At 40.5% G+C, this 20,376-nt stretch overlaps 1 protein-coding gene across 1 annotated transcript; it reads right to left on the minus strand.

Annotated features, from left to right (window-relative positions):
• Nucleotides 1-3,270: 3,270 nt before the first annotated feature.
• RYBP (RING1 and YY1 binding protein) lies at nt 3,271-5,400 on the minus strand. Its single transcript, XM_080831547.1, has 3 exons — nt 4,441-5,400; nt 4,244-4,342; nt 3,271-3,837 (listed from the first exon to the last, which is right to left on the minus strand). The coding sequence occupies exons 1-3, from the start codon at nt 4,662-4,664 to the stop codon at nt 3,585-3,587; spliced, it is 576 nt and encodes a 191-aa protein (XP_080687673.1). The 5' UTR covers nt 4,665-5,400; the 3' UTR covers nt 3,271-3,584.
• Nucleotides 5,401-20,376: the final 14,976 nt, after the last annotated feature.

The raw sequence follows: 20,376 nt of genomic DNA on the forward strand, positions 1-20,376 counted from the left end.
TCTGACCAGTTCACAAAACCACCAACTGACACTTTAGCATGAAGAAAAAAACAAACCTAACAGACTGTCAGCTCTAAAGACGTTACAGAGCAGAAACTTCCGAAAGCGTTATACAAGCTGTCTTTCTGGGCAAATGAAAAATATAGCTCGTATAATACATTAACAAAAATTCACAAGATAAGATTATGTTTTGACATACTTAACAAGCATTCTCTATTTGTCTCCAACAAACAAAGCTAAGGAAATAATGTAACCATCTTTACACAGTAAATTAAGGTTACAAGTCATACACAAGAACAGAACTGCTTGCGCATTAAAAACTGTTCAGCTCCATTGTCATACTCTAAATGTTGGCTCTTAAACCATTTTCGGTTACATACAAGCAAAGGTTATTATATATTCAGCAATTAATAAATTTTCAATAATTTAAGATACGGTAGCTTAAAAAAGTAGACTGAGAATGGTCTTGATAAGGCAGGTGGAACATTTTAGTGGAACTAAACTCACAGAAGCTTCTGCCAATGTTTTTAAAAGATCCAGATTGAAACTGAAAGGTTTTGATTAAAGTATCTTGTGGGTGTCCAGATGTCTTTACCGTTTTTAAAAAACTGCATGACTCGAGTAGAGCAAGTCAGGTAAGCTCTGTGTGTGCGCGCGCACGCGTGTGAAAGATCCTGTGGTATTAAAACAAATGGAAACTTGCAAGCATAACACTGTGCTTTTTTGTTTTGTTTCGTTTTTATAACCTGCTTACTGTGCCACTGAATACCAAGTATTTCTGGTCCTCTTTTAATATATATCTTTATAATCTACACTAGTGTTTTTACGAGCTGCCTACTAATTGTAGGGCAAACTGCAAATGCAAGAAAGTTACAGGAATTCCATTTCCAGAATTACATGCCTGAGGGATGTCATCAATTTCAGAAATTAGAAGTTTTAAGGTACCTACCGCCTCACTACCTCAACAGACGACGCGATGGCAGCTAGTGGCCCGGCACCGTAACATCTGTTGAGAGAAGTCCCACTGTTAGCTGCAGGTCTATGCAAATGCCAATTTCATCTCACCTGTTCTAAAGCAATCCTCCCTTCCTTCACCCCGCCCCATTCTTTCATGTATTGATTTATCATGGAGGCAAAACTGAAAAACCAAGACACTGGCAATGAATTAATTAGCAGCCTATGAGTAGCTGGTTAATCAGCTTTTTCCACTAATCTAGGGGTCCAATCACTTTACATGAAACTAATTTTGAAAAAGTACACAGTGTTTCTGAACAAAGTGCATACCAACACTTATTGGTTCAAAAAGCAGTGCAACCCACATGAGTTTGGTGGCATTTAAATTTTTTTGTAAAAAGTTAATTAAAAAACGTAGCAATTCCTTACATCTCTGGAAAATAAATATGGCTGACTAATTTACCCTCCCTGAGACCCTTAATAAAAGGAATATTAAAACTTTAGAAGGAATGTCTTTGCAATATCCCACTAATATTAAAATGTGGACTTAAAATTCATAGTCAAATCACTATGTATTATATATTCTGATGCTTACAGAAAGCATCTGATTTCCTTTGGTTCATTAATAAATACTTTAAAAATGTATTTAAAAAGATAGCATAGCTTGCATCCCAGATACAAGCGTTATTTTAAAAAGAGGGGAACAATTGTCCATGCATTTGAGAATAGGACCACAGCAACAAATGGCACTGCTTTATCGTCTATACCTTTGAGAACAGAATTTGAATTATGGTGCATTGGTGACTATAGAATAGTTTTAATGTAAATGTGAAAGGAACCTTTCCTGTTGGCTACTCAAATCAAGCTGTTAATTGTTTCTTTTTGTTTTATTCGTTGCCTCCACAGACAGGTACTTCTGTTCTTAAGCAAACCAGGTTTTCCACACCAAAACGTGGCGCTTCATCACAAATCGGCTGCCCTCCCGTGAGTCCTTCGGTACGATCAAGTAAAGGAAGGTAACACCAAGTTCCCATGCTTGAAATGACTCTGAAGCCTATGAACTGTGTGGATATGAATGTAAGAGTTAAACGGAAGAGAGACCCTAAATGCAAACAAAGCAAAGCAAAACAAAACATTTGAAAAATAAGGAGGGGGTGGGATCGTTATTAGTGGCCTTTGTTTTTTGTTTGTTTTTGCAAGATAGTAAAAAAACGAGTGAAAAGAAACCTTGAAAGAGTTCGCTCAAGCTATCTTTATGATGAGAGAGAAAAAGATCACAGGCTTGCAGGAAGTATGAGCTCTCCCTGCAATTCTGGCTGCTAGTGCTTACACCATTCACCACTTGAGTTCCTTCCCACAGCAGGGAATTGAGAAATGTCTCCAAACACTGAAAAGCTCCATGTCGGGACTGGATGTGCAGTTGATAACCTCTGTTCAGTAAAGCAAACAAGAGTAGATTTTAAGAAAGAGAAAGAATTCTTGTAACTAAATTGGTAGGGTAAGGAAAAGGAGGGGACACAAGGCAAACCAATTTCAATTACAAAAACCATGACTGCAATGTCACGTGCAAAGTGGAGATAGGGAGTTGCTTCTGGTATGGACCAAAAATACAGTTTAGACGGTTTTAATCCTAAAACTAAGAGACGATTTATATTTACCTCAGTCATGAGTAGAGGTCTGGAAAATGGATGGAATTCGAGTTACAGAATACCATATTTTCATGAGTGCTTATGGTAAGAACAGCAATGTTAACATGTAACCGGAACTTACACGAATACTTGGCATTCTGGAGCTAGTTTAGTTACTTTCGAACGATCAAAGCCCTCCCAACTAAACCATTTGTGATTTGTCAGTTATTCCATTGCAAATGCAGGCTATCTGGAGCAGTCTTTAAATTTGAGATCACATTGTTTAAAAAATATATATTTTTCTATCGTCCAGTACTCTTTAGACAGATGAGAGAGTCAAGTTCCCACGTAGGTTGGAACATACTTCATGTAAGACTGATTTTAATTTAATTTCAGCACTTTCATAGAAGGGACTGTCCCAGATCTGTAACTGTTCAATGTTGTATTCACTTCACAGTGTATCAAGCACCAGCGTTGCCATGGATTGGTTTCAAATAACCCTTTATATATAATTTTATATTTATATATATATAGTTATATCAAAACTGATAGTACATAGTATAACTGGAAGAAAGAACTAAACTTAAAAGGATATGCTGAAAGGATGGAGTCTGTGAACACAATAAATAAAAGTTCCCTCCCCCTCCCAACCACCCCCCCAACAAAACAAAAACAAAAAACCAGTTGTAATGTACATGGAAAATTGTGCACAGCAGATTTTTTTTTTTTTTATAAAAAGTAGATTCAGGAGCACATCCAATTATAAATGATTGTTAGGAAAATCATATAAAACAATGGAATACATAAAAGTGTCAAGAGTAATCGTCAGGGTGCGAAATTCCTTGGTGGCCAGATGCCCATGGCAAGCAGAAATTATCCCGGCAGCTTCACTAAGAGGCCGATGTCCACAGAAGATTCTCCAGGGGGTGCAAGCAGCATGGGCAGGTGGAGGATTTGAATTTCATACCCTGATTCATAGTTTTCACAATTCCATGTGCAATTTCAGAAAGATTCATCATTTACTGCTGACATGTCGCCCTTTGGCGTGGAGGAACGGGAGGAGCCCTTGTCTGTGCTCTCCGACCCCGAGCTGCTCTGGTTCTGCTGTTCTGACCCTGCACTGGAGGTCACTGTGGATGAGGATGTCGAGGAGGAGCGAGTCTTTTCCTTAAAGTCTGTGATAATGACGGTGACGTTGCCCACAGTCACTGCCAACTGCTGTGCGGTGCTCCTGTCCACGTTTTTCAGCCGGGGCCTGAAAGCAACACCCCAGGGAACAGCCAATTAAATAAGCTATGGATTCAAAGCAACTTCAGTACACACGAGACTTCGTTCCACTGTGGCAATGAATCTAAACTGCGACCACACATACCAAAGCTTACTCCTTTGGCAATAGAAACCAATACTGAACAAAGCTTTGGACCAATGCAAATTACCATCAGTTTATCTTTTTCCTGTTGTGGCCACAGTGATACAGAAATGGCTCAAATACACACATACGTGTGTCTTCAAAGTTAACAGCCCCATACCTAGCTCATGCTTTCCCCCCCGCACACTGTTCTCAGCCTGCAAACCCAAAGGAACAAAACCGCCCATGGGTTCTTGACTAGGACCAAGTAAATCAGAGCACTGGTGCTGTATTTCATTCTAGTTTCAAATACCTTGAGGTGTGATTCGTTTCACTGGTCTTTGTTGTAGCATTTGCAGACTGTATACTGTTTGCTTCGCTAGGAGGATCTTTCAGAATATCAGACTTTGGTCTAAGGTGGGGACACAACAAAAAGCATTTAAAACACAGCTTAGATTCACCAGCAAAATAATTTATAGTGTGCTGAGTTAGCTAAGAATGGGAACTTACTTTGTTTTCTTGTTGGTATTTTTCTTGGTGACACTAGGACTGATTTCCTTATCTTTCTCAGGTTTCTCTTTGTCTTGCTTTTCCACTTTCTCCTTCTTCTCCTTTTTAGGGGGTGGTGGGGTGGCGTACTGTTGTGCCACTTGTTGTGCCACCAGCTGAGAATTGATCCGAGGTTTTCTAGAACGTTCAAGAAAAGACACATCACTCTTTGCTTTATAAATCATTTCTCTTTTTTTTTAAATTTTGGATTTATAATTTCTTTGGTATTTTATTACTGGTATCTGGCAACTCAAAACTAAACTACTTGTTACTTCTACACTATTGTGTCTGTGCAATACAGATTACGTTCATGAAACGTTTCCTCCTTCAAATCCACCTCCCATGTATATATATATATCTACCTTTAATGACACATACACATGTGCTCACAAGTCTTTCAGCCCATAAAACATGACAGTGTTTCTGAGAGTGCTGAGAACACTACTTCTTTTGAGCTGTCAAGATTATACTGACTGACAGCTTTCAAATACTCCTGCTGCAGAGGGTTAATCTCATTTTATTAAATGGACACTGGTAATCCCTTGAAAGGAGAATGAAATTAGAAGTGTGACATTCACTTCTCAATCTAATTATTCCAACTTGCTCGGCTCCCCTGCAGCTCTGTGATTGGCATGGACAACACATATAGAGCAATAAAAGGTAACTGTGGTTCATACTAGCTCCCAAGGGGGTGAAAGACTGAGAGTCACTATAAAAAACCTCAGACAAGTGATACATTCATTGTGCCATCAACCATTCTGTCCCTGCCAATCTCCAACTGACACCAGCTCTTAACACTATTGTTTACAAATTCTAAGTGCTGCCAAACACTGTGCACAATGCAAAAGCATTCAGACCCAAATGGGAAAGGGAGAAAGAAGAGCCTATGCATTATTTCTATACAATATTCATTAAAAAGACATTCCCATCTAGACTGCCATTTATAATAGAATAAAGTCTCCAAAAACAAGGTAGGAAACAAATACTCAGATGGGCCATTAATGAGGTGAACGACTGGCTGCCAAATGTAACCATCACCTTCAGACCCTAGAGCTCCCACTCATCCCTCTCCAGGATGGAGAACTGGGCCAGGAAAAATAACCCGACACCCTAGGTCTGGCTCATCAGTGGGTAGGCCAGTGGATGGAACACTGTGGGGGCGGGGGCGGGACAAACCAACAAATTAGGAAAAACAAAACTTAAGAGCTGCTAGATACATGACATGTTGAAACCCTAAGTTAACCGCTGTGTTCCTCGAGCTCCTGAGAGCAGGTGTGGTGTGGATGAGGAGGAAAGCAGGCAGAGGAGGAGACAAATGGCTCACTCCCATGAGTTCACCAAGGTGAGCCTGAGCATGGAAAGCACTGGGTTTGCTCTGAGCATTTCAGTGCTTGTTCAGTGCCCGTGTGGCGTGGCTTTGCCTGAAAACAGACCAACAAAGGTGCAACCAATCTCAGATCAAGTTTCCCTACCGGCCTCCAGCAACACGGGCCTTGCTCATGGGGTGGCACACGTAAAACCCAGTCACAGGTACCCCTCAGCCTGGACCAAGAGATTCAAACACAGATGGGAGGTACCCTAAGGAAAGGGAGGAGTGTACTTACTCTAAGCCCGCAGTCCCCAAACACTCACAGCCCCTATGTGAAAGGTCACTTTCTCTTTTCCCAGGTTCTGAGAAAGGCAGAAGCAGCCATTCTAACACTGGCTACTCCGCCAAAGCACAAGTTCGAATGTATTAATACTTACAAGGAAGATAAGCACCACTACCAAGCATTTCACAAGCACTCACTGGGGACACAAACAGATCCACCGTCTAAAGGGATTACGGAGCAATTTACGTAAGTTAAAATAAAATGCCATACGCTAAACGCCGCTCAGGTGTCAAAATGAGTAACCTGACCAAAATTAATACTGTTAAAAAAGCAGAAAAACTTTATGAAAAACTACACCTTAAGGGAGAATTTCTGTTAAGCCAGTATGTCCACTTTACTCCAGAGAACTCTGACACGCAAACACAGAGGGGGCCCCTGGACACCTGTCTAAGAGAACCTTCCACGGAGACAGAATCAAAGGTAACAACCATCCTAATCAACAGGCCCACCCAGTCTGAGTTAGAGGAGTCTGTCTCACTCTAGAACACCCTACAGGGGGCGCCTGGGTGGCTCAGTGGGTTAAAGCCTCTGCCTTCAGCTCAGGTCATGATCTCAGCGTCCTGGGATCGAGCCCCACATCGGGCTCTCTGCTCAGCGGGGAGCCTGCTTCCCCCTCTCTCTCTGCCTGCCTCTCTGCCTACTTGTGATCTCTCTCTCTGTCAAATTAATAAATAAAATCTTTAAAGAAAAAAAAAGAACACCCTACAAAGTTCTGTCATTTGCAACGTTGTACTGAATTGTTAATCAACTGTATTCTCCTCAGTGGCAAGATCACATCTTCATCATTCTTGTCACGTCATTCAGCACAGTGGCAGGTACTCAATAAAATTATCTACTGGATGAATAAAGACTAAACAAACATAGCAGAGAAAGACCAAGTAAAATGAGACTGGACAAGAGGGTTCAAGCTTTGGTGGTTGGGAGGACGTCAATGCTGACTTCCAGGAGAGCAGGCCACATGGGATCAAGAGCTGCGAAGACTTGACGGATTACAGGCTGCACAAGGCCTAGCACAGAGGTGGGAAACAGGAACCCTTCTCCGAGCATCGTGGTGCTGAGGTAGAGGATTATCGAAAGCAACAGACCGGGTTTGAGATTTCTATAGGAAAAGGAAACTTATGTCATGTTGTACGCTGAAAGAGGGAAAAAGGCCGAAGGCAGGCCAAAGAGAGGGGTTAACTCATGGGGCAAAAGAGAGAAAAGTACAATGAAGAAGAGTCCTGGGAAAGGAATGGGGACACTTTTCTTCTGAGACGGGAGAAGGATGCTATGTAAAAAGGGGATTATGAGAAATTAGAGGAAGTCAGAGAAGAGAATCAGAAACCATGGACATTAAAAGTGGTGTATGGTTCAGTGAGAAACAGACACTAAGAACAGAAAAGAGAGCTAGTTATGATCAGAGAGAGAAGGGAATTGCTAATTTTAATTTTTTAATTTGAGTAATTGGAGTAAAGCTGACACAGTGTTATACTACTTTCAGGTGACTCAACAACTCTATATGCTACACCCACAAGTGCAGCTTCCATCAAAAAGGAAGTTACTTGTGTCTTGGGAGTGGGAGGGGACATGAGTGTGCGGGCCATAAAGACGCTCTCAACCAGCCAGACATCCTGCTTGTCCAGGATGGAGTACTCCCAAACACGGCCGGCCTGCCAAGGCTCTGGGCATACCATGGCCAACAGGTGACGTGCCCATGTGTTTCTGCCCCTGGTGATCATTCCCTAACACTTCCACAAATACACTATCAGAATTCTTCTTCAACACATGCACCATGATCCAGTACCTACAGGGAAAAAAATCCGCCTGTACAGAAAAATTCAGCCGTAATTCTTAATATGCAGCACACGTGCACAGCAATGGGACTATTCTTACTTGCTTCTAAGAAAATGAACAGTGGACTAGAATGGTGAAGTTTAGTGCTGTTCTCCAATAGCCTACCAGGCCATAATCTCATAAATGAAAAGGACCCCAGGCTATTTGGGATCTGAAAATAAGCAAAAAAGCAAGAAATACAGAGTGTCTGCTAAAAGCATCTGTGTTGTTTCAAAAATATTGCTGTTTTATGTCATATATGCCCTAAAATAACAACCTAGCTCCTCAGGCATTACTTGTACCCTCCCCACAAAAAACTCTCCACAACAGACAAGCATTTATTACTTAAATTACTATAGCAGCTTTTTCAACCCCCACCCCCAAACAAGTCCCATAGAACTTCTAGAATTAGGGTACAGGGGATGAGGTAGGAAATAAACCTAACCAATTTTTTTTAAAAGACTGTATTTTTAAGTAATCTCTACACCCAAGGTGGGGCTCAAACTCAGAGCCCCAAGATCAAGAGTCACATGCTCTTCTGAGCCAAGCAGGCACCTGACATCTAACCAATTTTTAAAAGGTGCACAGTGTTTGGGAACAAAGTGCATACCAATACTTCCTGGTTCAAAATGCAAAGCCAATTATTTTGGAAGGGGAAGGTAAAGAAAACTAGAAGGCTCACCAGTGTGAACCCCCAAAGTGCTGCCCTGTCAGGACAGTTTCGGCAGCTCCTGCCACCTGTCCCCTTCTTGTTCCCAGGCCTGTACTGTGACTGCATGTGGAAGAAAGTGAATGTCCATTGCGCATGGAGAACGGCACACTCGGCTCCAGTGAGGCTGTGCCAGCCTCTCCAGACAAGACACCGACGGCTGCCTGGAGTGGCTGAGGCAAGGTCCTTGCACGGTCGTCACAGGATGGGCACAGCACCTCTACAGGAGGGATGAACTGTCCCCACTTCATAAAATAAGAAGACTGAGGAGCTGCAAGATAAGTTTGTCTAAGGCTAACAATTAAGTAGCTCAGCTAGGATTTTTAACCCGGATCTATCTGGACTCTCTCTGGACTCCTGTTACGAAGGTAACCTCAAATGACTTTCTCTGCTTTTCAAGAGTCCAGACGTGTATGTGCATGTGTGTCTGTCTGTCTGTGAAAGACTCGGGCCCAGGGTACCAGGGATTTGAAAAGCCCAGGTTATCACCAGACAACTCGCCAAGAATGCCAGTAGCCACATTAGCCTCACCATCCTCATTCTGGAAAGGCCCCTATGGTTGTCCTTAAAGGAAGAGAAAAGGGCAGAGGGGTTGACAAGAATGCTTTCCACTGTCCATGGAACATTCCCAGGAAGGAATGAACCCTTATCACGATATGGGACACCTGCAGATCAGTAAGAAATCATTCCCTTCCACAGATTTACATTGCCTAATGTGTCTTCTAAGTGTCATACAACACACAGTGCATTTAATGGGCACAACTTTCAACATGTTGAAAGGGTCAATTCTTCAATATGCAGGTGCCAGTCTAAGTTCTTCAAAATTACCTGTTTTTCAACTAATAAACCTAAAATAAGCAATTAATAGCCTTCACAATACAGTGGGAAGCACTAGATCAAAGCACACAGCTTAAGCTTTAGATGTCCACTAAGCCTTGAATTAAAGCCAATCAAATAACAACAACAAACAAATGAAAAAATCTATCTGAGAAATGTTATAAATAGGGGGGCCTAGTTTCCGTTCCTTAGAGAGTAAAGTTGACATTAAGTTTTTTGTATCTTCTTTTAGACTTTTAATGGGAAAAATATCATCTTAAAATTATTTTATAGGTTTATTATTGCTGCTTCAATAAACATTTATGAATGAAAATTTGCTGTGACATTTCGATAATAGACATTAAGAAAACATGTCTATGTATTTGCATTTAAAACAGCTAATATTTTGGGATGCCTGGGTGGCTCAGTCTGCTAAGCGTCTGCCTTCGGCTCAGGTCATGATCCTGGGGTCCTGGGATGGAGTCCAGCACTAGGCTCCCTCTCAGTGGGGTGTCTGCTTCTCCTGCTGTCATTCCCCCTGCTTGTGCCCTTGCTCCCTCTCTCTTTCTGACAAATAAAATCTTGGGGGAAAAAAACACACACACACAAAACCACACAGCTAATATTTCAGAAAAGAGTCCCTTCCATAAAAAGTGAAGCAAATCTTCATGTAAAGACAACCTTATTTTAGACTAGGAAAGAAAGATTTCAGAGTCTGAACATATCTGATTGAATGAATAGAAATGAAAGCACAAAACAATCTTTCTGAATTGTTTTTGTTATGTATACTCACGCCACTTTGGGGAACACACATAAACCTTTTAAAAAAAATTTTTAGTCAAACCTATTTTTAAGAGGTGTTTCCAACATATACCCATTTTCTTGTCTGCTTATGTACTCAGGGGAACTTGAGATCTTACCACTCATTTCTCATGCATTTCTCTATCTCAGCTAGCAAACATACAAGACAAATCCATTTTCTTGTGGTTCAGGCAACAAAGAAGAAGAATCTCTAACAAATTTTATCTTTTCCTTGATTACGTTCAGCTTTTCCTAAATTATCACTAACAAATTGTATCTTTTCCCTGATTATGTTCAGCTTTTCCTAAATTATCATTTGTGCATTTTGCCAACTTAAGAGAATTCCATCTGGTGTCTCACTTTTCAATTAAAATACCCCCCAAAGGCTCTGGAATCAATCAACTCATCTTTTTTTTTTTTTTTTTTTAAAGGTACTTTACAAACTTAACAAAACATCTTCACTAAGCTTGTACTTTCCTCGAGTTCTCTGGATGTTTACAACTCCCCAAACCTTTTCTTGCCTTGGCAATGTGTTAGTTGAAGAACTAGCAACTTCAAGGATTTAACAGTTCTAAGAATGCCTTTCCACTATTAGCTCACTCCTATCAGGAGCCCATTTTTTTATGCTGTATCACATAGTAACATAAAAGAACCTTCACATGACCCATTTTCCTGTCCCTCTGTGCAAAAGGTTATCCTATACATATGTACTGGGCTAGCTAGATCAGATTCTACCCCACTCAACAGTGACTAAACTTTTGTATTAATGATGCCCCCAAACAAAAACATACCAGCTGGGAACACAACAATGTCTGTATTTACTTCCAAGGCAATGTACACACTGGGTCAACAAGACTGTCCAACTGTCCAATAATGGCCCCTGGCTTTGATGACTAGTACAGAAAAGAGGCCCTACAAGAACAACCTGTTTTCTGTTCATTTTACCCACTAGGTCCTGACCCATTGTATTTTTTTTTTTTTAATAGCAAAGATAACCCAGAAGAGAAATGCTGTGAACAGAAACAGAAGTTAGAATTCCAGCCAGAATTCCAGCCCCAACATCAATGACCACGAGGCCTCAAAAGGTGATAGAAAACTTTTAAAATCTAGAAATGTATAGAACAGATTTAAAGGTAAGAAGCCACTTTTAGGGCTCTTCCCCCTTACTTATTTTTTAGTAATTATCATCTCACTTTATCCTCAACAATTCTAAAGGTAAGTTAGATAGCCAGTAAGATTCTCAGTTTTAAAACAAAACGAAAGGGTTAACAACTACCCCAAAGAGAAGCAGAATCTCCAGACTATCAGAATGGTACTCTTTCAGCTACCCATATAAGCTGGGGCTTTTTTTTTTTAAAGAAAGGATTTTAATCTCTTAAAAATTTCTGTACTTTTCCGTATTTGTTGCAGTGTTACCAGATAGTATAATTACTAAGAATCACCAACGTGATCAACTAGCCCAATGAAGAGTAACAGATGAGGAAATACAGCAGATAATCTGGTTTAAAAATAAATCCCCAGGGAGTTTCTAGTTAAGTGCTTTCTCCAACACTATTTCAAAGGACTGATTATCTTAACAGACCTATGTTCAGCTTTGGGAAAATGAAACCATCCCCAACCCAATTCCTTCATGATGCAGGAAACACAAGACCTTGTCTTACCCGTTGTTAGTCCCAACGACCGGGGTGCCCTTTCAGCTGGCTGGCTGGCTGGGGCCCATGTCAACATTACTTAGACCTAGCTGGCTTTGCTGTGAAAGATCAGTACTTGTGGCCTTCCCCAGAGCTGCTCCGGCCACAATGTCAGGCCACGCTGCACCAGGGTGAAAAGAAACCTATATGATCTTGTGACTTTTACTGAAGCCAATCATCATTTTAACATGGATAACTTTAAAAGTCAAGTATCACTTAACTTTGCTAGGATCATACGTGGTATGGCATTATCAATGCCTCTCTGCTTTCCAAACAGTATCTCTTCTTGTTATTCTTTTCCTTCTAAATGTAAAGAAAATGTTCCTTCCTCTCTCATGTAAACAACACTTGTCCTTCATGAAATTTCTCAAATCCTTTGGCTTATCTTTTAGAATTAGCCATTAAGTGACCCAAGGGGTTTTAGTTATCATTCTAGGTCACTCCTTCCTAAAGTACACATACTTGACTCAGGATAACCACTCTACTTTGTACCAGAAAACTAAAGCTTTCTCTCAAATCTGTCTTCAGCTACCAAGTTTTTAAAAAACCCAAACCAGGGGGCGCCTGGGTGGCTCAGTGGGTTAAAGCCTCTGCCTTCAGCTCAGGTCATGATCTCAGGGTCCTGGGATCGAGCCCCGCGTCGGGTTCTCTGCTCAGCAAGGAGCCTGCTTCCCTCTCTCTCTCTGCCTGCTTCTCTGCCTAATTGTGATCTCTCTCTCTCTCTCTCTCTGTGTCAAATAAATAAATAAAATCTTAAAAAAAAAAACAAAAAACCCAAACCAGCACCATTTGTCTCACATATCTTTCCTTCTGCCATCTTCCACACAGCGGACAGGGAGAGCACAGACTCTGGAGAGTCTGTGGACAGACTTAGGACAGCCTTTGGACTGCATATAGGCCCCGCTACTGAGAGCTAGTAGTAATAGTTACTCAAAATGGGAATGGGTCCATATCTCATTTAATACAGTTGAAGTCAAGATTAAACGAGGTGAAGTTCACTTAGCTTACCATAGCACCTGTACACAGAATGCATAGATACTCAACAAAATAATTCCCCCTAAAAGTAACAGACACATTTCAAAACACTACTTTTCCAGCTACAGATGTGTCTACCACCCTTCCTCAAATACTGGGAAGCAAATGGCAAGATTTGGTAAACCTTGCCTCAGGAAATGGTTCTAGAGATATAAATCCTTCACATATGTTAGTATCCTAAAGTTAATTATGCTATCTAACACTCTCCAGATACAACTTGGTTAGGAACAACTGGCTCTAACAGAACTAATATTAACCATCATTAACAAACAGCAGAATCAGCAATGTTCTATTCTAGATTCAAAATTGTCATTTTGATTATTCATATGTCTGTTAAGCCCTGAAACACACTTACTTTACAAATAACCACTAAGCATATGCACTATATAACCTTTCTAGAACTCAAACACATTCAACAGGTAAAAGGAGCTACAGGTAGTTTGAAGTCAGGTAGTTTGAAGACATCTTATTTTTTTTTCTTTTTTAAGATTTTATTTATTTGAGAGAGATAGAGAAAGAGACAGCGGGAGAGAACACAAGTGGGGAGGAGAGAGAGAAGCAGACTCTCTGCTAAGCAGGGAGCCCAATGTGGGCTCAAACCCAGGACCCCAGGATCATGACCTCAGCTGAAGGCAGACATTTAATCGACTGAGCTACCCAGGTGCCCCAAGACATCTATTTTATGAAACAACCTGGCAGCAATGAGTATCTTAGCCTCACGGTTCTCAAACTGTGGTCCAGAGACTCCTGGGGGGAGGGGGAGGGTCCTCCAGACCCTTTCAAGGAGGGTCTACCTACAAAAGCCAAAAACTATTTCTACAATAATTTATTCTCCATAATAATTATTTCCACAGTAATTCTAAAACACTACTTGCCTTTTCACTTTCCAAAGATTATATGACATAGTGACATCACTGCTCTGACATCTCATGAAATGTGTCTGTACAGCTGACGCTTAAAGCAACACAGGTTTGAACTATACAGGACTGCTTATACACAGATCTTTTCTGATACAGTACAGTACTGTAAATGTATTTTCTTTTCCTTATGATTTTTTAAAAGATTTTATTTATTTATTTGACAGAGAGAGAGATATCACAAGTAGGCAGAGCAGCAGGCAGAGAGAGAGGGGGAACCAGGGGGAGAGCACAGAGCGGGGCTGGGTCCTGAGATCATGACCTGAGCCGAAGGCAGAGGCTTAAGCCACTGAGCCACCCAGGCGGCCCCCCCCTTACGATTTTCTTAGTAAGATTTTCTCTAGCTTACTTTACTATAGGGATACAGTAATACATTTAAAGTACAAGATAAGTGTTAATCAACTGTTTATGTTATCAGTAAGAAAATAAGAGTAGGCAATTAGTAGTTAATTAAATTTTGAGGGAGTCAGAAGTTATATGCAGATGTGACTGCAGGGGTTGGGGAGGGAGGTCGGTACCTGTAACCCCCCTGTTGTTCAAGGGTCAACTTTATATAGTCTTGTGTTTTAAACATTTCTCAGTTTTCATTTCTGATACGGAAAATATTTATACCAATCATACCAATATGACTGAAAGCTCCTGGGGATCTTTAATAATTTTATCAACAGAACTCCTGACGAAAAAGCTTGAGAACTGCCATCCTAGAACTGTGCCAAATTTTCTTACTATGCAAGTCTGCTTTATTACAGGCAAAGAAAGCAGACACTTCAGAAAGCAACTTCTAAAATAACTGAAGCTGAAATTATTCCTCAGCAAAACTTCAAAAAAGAAACATGAAAAGCAACACTACCTCCAAATGCAGGTTAAAAAAGTCTGAAAATCAAGATAAATTTTAAACTTATTAAACAGAACAACTTTTAAGAAGTGGGCTTAAAGTATTTCAACTATAGACTAAAATTCTTCCTTCTATTTCCTCTCCCCTGTGGTGCCTAAAATAACAGATTTTTATTGTGGTCATTCAAATATTTTAAGTAAATGTCTCCTAATAAATATGCTCTTTAGATCTCCCACAGCCATTTTTCAACCCGCTGAGCCACCCAGGTGCCCCTCCCACAGCCATTTCTCAAAAGTGAGCCCATTCACTGATTAAGAATGTACTAGCTGACTTGAAGTAAGGAAAACTGTTTACTAAATTGTTTTTAAACTGGACCTTCTTTGAAGATGGCTAACTGAATTTTTTTGATACCTCTATTCATAATTTTCAACATAAATTTAATTCTACAGCGACAGACTTCAGTGTCCAGACTGAAAAGGTTCTTTGGCTCGCTGGAGATTTCCTCTGAGCAGTATCTTCGTGCCACTGCCACTCTGGAGGCAGCCTATCATCTGAAGCCACTGTCCCGGGCACTACAGGTACGACAGAGGCAATCTCCTCAGCCCCTCTTTTAGAGAAGAAAGCCCGACAGGGATCCAATCCCTACCTTCTGGGCTAGCATCTTCTACCTCTCAAACCCCATCTGAGGGAAGGTACAGAGAAATGGCATGCCTTGTGCTGTCTCCTCTCCCAGTTTCGCCTCTGGAACTCTGGTTTTTGTTTTCAAATTCACTGAACATGTTTTGCCTTGTGTCTCCTACATGCCTAGTCAGGGCGCTCTGCCGTCGGGATGTGTGTGGATATATGCTCGGTTTTCCAAGGAACTGAGGAGAATAGATTCCAATGGCCCAGATTGCTAGTGAGGGTCCTTTGTGTTTTAGGAGGTGATCCCTGACACACAAGCTGGATCATAGGGCTTAACAGGTGAGGTGTCTAAACTTTCCCCCTCTTTGCTTTCTGTATTTTGGAACTTAACTCAGTGTGACCTGGAATGAGTTACGTATCCTCTCTAAACTTTAGTTTCCTCACTGGCAAAAGAGATTAGAGGTAAGTGATCTCTAAAGGCTCCTTCAACTAAGACACCTGTATTCAATATTTAATAGAGACAACTGGAGTATTTGTTCTCAAGGCAAAGGCAAGTTTTCAGTTTATCTTGTTAGTAACTCATTTAGCCTCTTTTTAAAAAATGGGATTGAACATCATGAGGTACATTCTACAAACTACACTGTTGGTTTAGTGACTCTGATATGACCTCTCTCTCCTCTTGCAAAAGACACACAAAATTACCTTATAAATGATGTCAATGATTTAAGAGGAATCACAGAAACTACAGATCTCTAAGCAAACCACATTTTCAGATGCAAATACACCCAATGATGAACCAAGTCTTTCTCTCTCCAAGAAACACTATACTAAAGCAATCCAAATCACTCTGCAAATTACAGCTGTCAAAGATCCCATTTAAAATGCATTTCACCACTTTGAAATTACAGTTTGTGTCACAAAACTGGGCACTTGCAAAGGACACAAAAGAACGAGTACATCTTCAAAGGGGAAAAAGCGATTAGATAATTCAAAGGAATCTAAGGTCTAGCAAGTCAGTAGCCTTTCTTCAGGTCTTGGTCTTCTCACCGGTAAAATTAAAGGGTTGGGCTTAATTAAGGTAATCTTTAAGGATTCTTTCAAACCTAACCCTTAAAAACAAAGCAAAAACGTTACATACTAGAAAATAACAGTTCTAACAAACAAGCTAGTTCCTGGTCAAATTATCATATTATAGTGGGTTTCATAAATCACTGGTAATCAAAACTTAAAGCCTGCCATCACTTTGGAAGGCTGTCTACTACAGAGTTTTCTCAGCCTCGGCACTACTGATATCTTGGACCTCCTCATTTTTTGCTGTAGGGGCTGTGCTTAGGCACAGGGGAGTCCTTAGCAGTATCCCTGGCCTCTACCTACCAGATGCCAGTAGCACCCCATCCCCAAGTTTTGACAGGCAAAAATTTCACCAGACACTGCCAAATGTTCTCTGGGAGGCAAAATCAAAATCATCCCCAGGTGAAACCCACTGGTCTGTACAAGAATGTAATATAGGAGAAATATTTACAAACATGGGGAAGCGGCCCAGATTACAACAGCACTTCTATTAAAATTTTATCGAAAGATTTCCACCAAAACTATGTGTAATGTGTTCATGATTCTAGTTGCTGGGGTTTACTTACTAGAGAGTGGGATTTAGAAAGAAGAATCTGAAGAACTCTGAATATATTCACTTATTTTTTATAAAGTTGTATGGTCACTCTTCTCAAACACTGCAATAATTTTATTAAAGTTTTGTACTGCGTAGCAACACAAGGATTTACCCATTATAAGATATATCACTTACACTGATATTAAACTCAGGTCTTTGGTAATTCCATACATTGCCAAGCATCGCAGATTTGGTCAGGAACACACCAGTTGCTCAGATCTAAGTAACATCATTTTAATGTGTAGCACCTATTCCAAGGGGAAAGCCCAAGATAAAATGTAAAGCAACTTCTGTATATTAATGACCCTGAGACCAGTCTGGTCCACCACCGAAGAGATGCCAGAGGAAAGACTATCTGATGGCCTCTAAACAATTTCAACTCTGCCTCTTAAGGTCATCTAGATTTCAGGCACTTCAGGTTAATCATGATTTTTATTTCCAGTAAGCAAAGAGAAATTTTAGGGTATCTCAAACGATTGAAAAATTAGACATGAATGAAGATGAGGACTCTGAAACCACCAGGAGCTCTCAGCTACAGAAATTAGCACTGGAGTCTCAGAATTCCTTCAACTTGTAACTATGGTTTTGTTTTCTGAGCAGCATGTGGGACAGTGTGGCATGGGGGGCAGACGGGACTTCCAGCACCGACTTCTACAGTACAGTGAATCTCTGAATTCAGTGTCTGGTCCTGTTTGTTACACATGAATGACATTTCTCCGAATAACCAGAAAATCATGAGGATTATCTGAATAAGAACAGAAACCTAAATAAAGATGAGAAGATGTCGAGATCCATGGTCAGCAGCCACATATCACACCCCAACAGGTCCAAGTAGGCACCTGTCTTAGTGCCTAAGAAATTAGTCATGCAAGTACCAATATCTGCTTTAGATAAAGAAAACACCTGTTGCAAAATATTGATAGCCACTTCTTTCTAGAATGAATCCCTTTAATTCTGAAGAGCCTCAGAAAGTGAAGTTAAGGACATTAAGAAACCTTCCTATATAAAAATTCTTAATTCTGTGCACAGCCACTACCTATTAAGTATCTTTTTTATTTTTTTTTAACTTGGGCAAAATTCTCAGAAAAACTTTCCTAGCAATTAAGTAAACGGATGTCATCCAAATATATCATAATGGGTGCTGCTTAATGTTTTTAGTGTCAAACATTTGTTATTACTGTGTTCAGACCAACTTCCTGGAAATACTCTGGTATATTCTCTCCTCCTCATTATTCACATGCTACCATTACCGTAGAGCACTGCCCACTTGCCTCAATCTCTCCTACCAGACTTCTAACATCTTCACTGTCTTCCTCTGTTCTATTTCAGGACCTAGGCACATTCCTCCTTAGTGTCCTACCAGTAATTTGCGGTCTTCCCTCTAATTAATCTCACACGATGCTACTGAGACCAAGGGTCTGAAAAAGAAATTTTGTGTATTTCTCTAAAAGCTCTGTCCTTGCCAGTGGTTTACAGAAGTAAAACTCCCTAACTAGATGTGAAGGGCTCCCCACAATTCAGTTCCAACACTCCACTCAAGTTCACTGTTCCTCCACACTCACCACACCTCAGGTTGCTCCTGACTTCTACATCAAGCCACAGGTACCTTAGCTCAGCTTTTTCAGAAGGTTATCTTTTACCACTTGCTGTGCTTGCTTATCTACTGATCCCTTAGCTTCGGAAGTGTCCTTTCCCATAACTGATGTGCAAAACCCATACCTATTTGAAGATGCAAACCAAATGCCCCAGCTTTTGGAAATTCTCCTGGCTAATACCAGTTAGTGGCCAGATTTTCAGGGTTCCCAAACTGCCTGATCTACCTCTACTACTTAATACTCTACATTATAATACCACCTTATTTATCTGTCTCTTCTTTCAAGATGATGAACATCTCTGAGGCAATATTGACATTTTAAGTTTTATGTTATACTTCCCAAACCTGCTTCAAAATAATTGTTTCCTGACAGTAGCTCCATTATTGCTGGCTGCCGGAATGTTGTCTGTACAATGTGGAGCAGACGGCAGATGCTGTATCAGCATGTAACACAAGATTCTAGTATTATAATACTTTACTGAACATCCTCTCTGGGCCTCAGACTGAGGGACTTTGTACAACTCATCTTTTATATTGCCATTCCCCAGCAAAAGCCTAGGACACAGTAGGTTCTCAATGAATACAAATACCTACCCCGGGGACGGAATAGCTCCCAGTTTAAAAGGGGAGGAAGAAGCAAAATAAGTAATCAGCAATGAAATGCATCCTGAAAAGAGAGGCACTGTCTTGCGTGTCCTGCATGGATCATCTCAAATTCTCACAACTTTCTAAAGTCACTGCAGGAACCAAAGCCTGAAGGTCTGACATAAACAGAAGGCCAGAACTGGTAGAGTTTAATCCAAGTTTATGCTCTTTCCATCAACCCACACTGCCCACCCAGCGAACCTCAACAAAGGAAGGAGGGAACTGAAACCATTAAGTGAGGATAACAAAAGAGAATGGCATACTGAGAGAGAGGATGATTACAGGAAAGAATAGCTATAATATTTGAAGTTGCAGCAAAAGAGGACTGAAAAAAACAGTTCTCTGAATCTGTTAATCAAGGAAGTGCATTTGCAAAAGAAATGTTTCTCTTCCATTCCTTCACTACATTACACAAATGCCCCTTCACCTTTCCTCCTACCTCAAATATCCCAACTATTTCAACATACCCAACCTACACTCATAACTATATAGGTATGAAGAAAGCAGACTCTGACATTGTGCTGTACAATGCCTGTTATTTTTAAATATCTAGGGCCAATGAATTGGTACAAAATTCTTAGGAAGTCAAGACTAATGAATGCTCTTGATCTTTTCTGTTTCTCTAGCAAAGTAGAAAGCTATGGGTAGTTAACAAATGACTTCTCAAAGCATTGCACAATTAATAAGTCTGCTTTCTTAGTCTTACGGGAACCACATTATCACAAGAGTAAATACTGTGGCATCAAGTGGGATTCTCCTACTACCCGCAAGCTCTCCAATTACACAGATTTATCTAAGTCCTTCGCTTATAGGGGGATATTTGTATAAACTAAGATGACGGTATAGTGCATACATGCAAGTATCCACATCATTCCAACATAAGAACTTTCCAAGTTGGTACTCCATTCCAAATCAAGTATCCGCATTTGGCATCAATGTAAGCCAATTTGCACGACTTGTAATAAAATTCCAACAAAATAAAGGTAAGGAACCTGTGGGTTTGCAAAAATGACTCTTCAATGTCTTTGAAAGACTTTCTCCCTCTTAAGCCAAACTGCTGTAACTTAACTTTCTTCAAAGATTCACTGAAAATCTGATTC

The sequence above is a fragment of the Martes martes genome (genome assembly GCF_963455335.1).
Source record: "Martes martes genome assembly, contig: scaffold_132, whole genome shotgun sequence".
Classification (NCBI taxonomy): Eukaryota; Metazoa; Chordata; class Mammalia; order Carnivora; family Mustelidae; genus Martes; species Martes martes.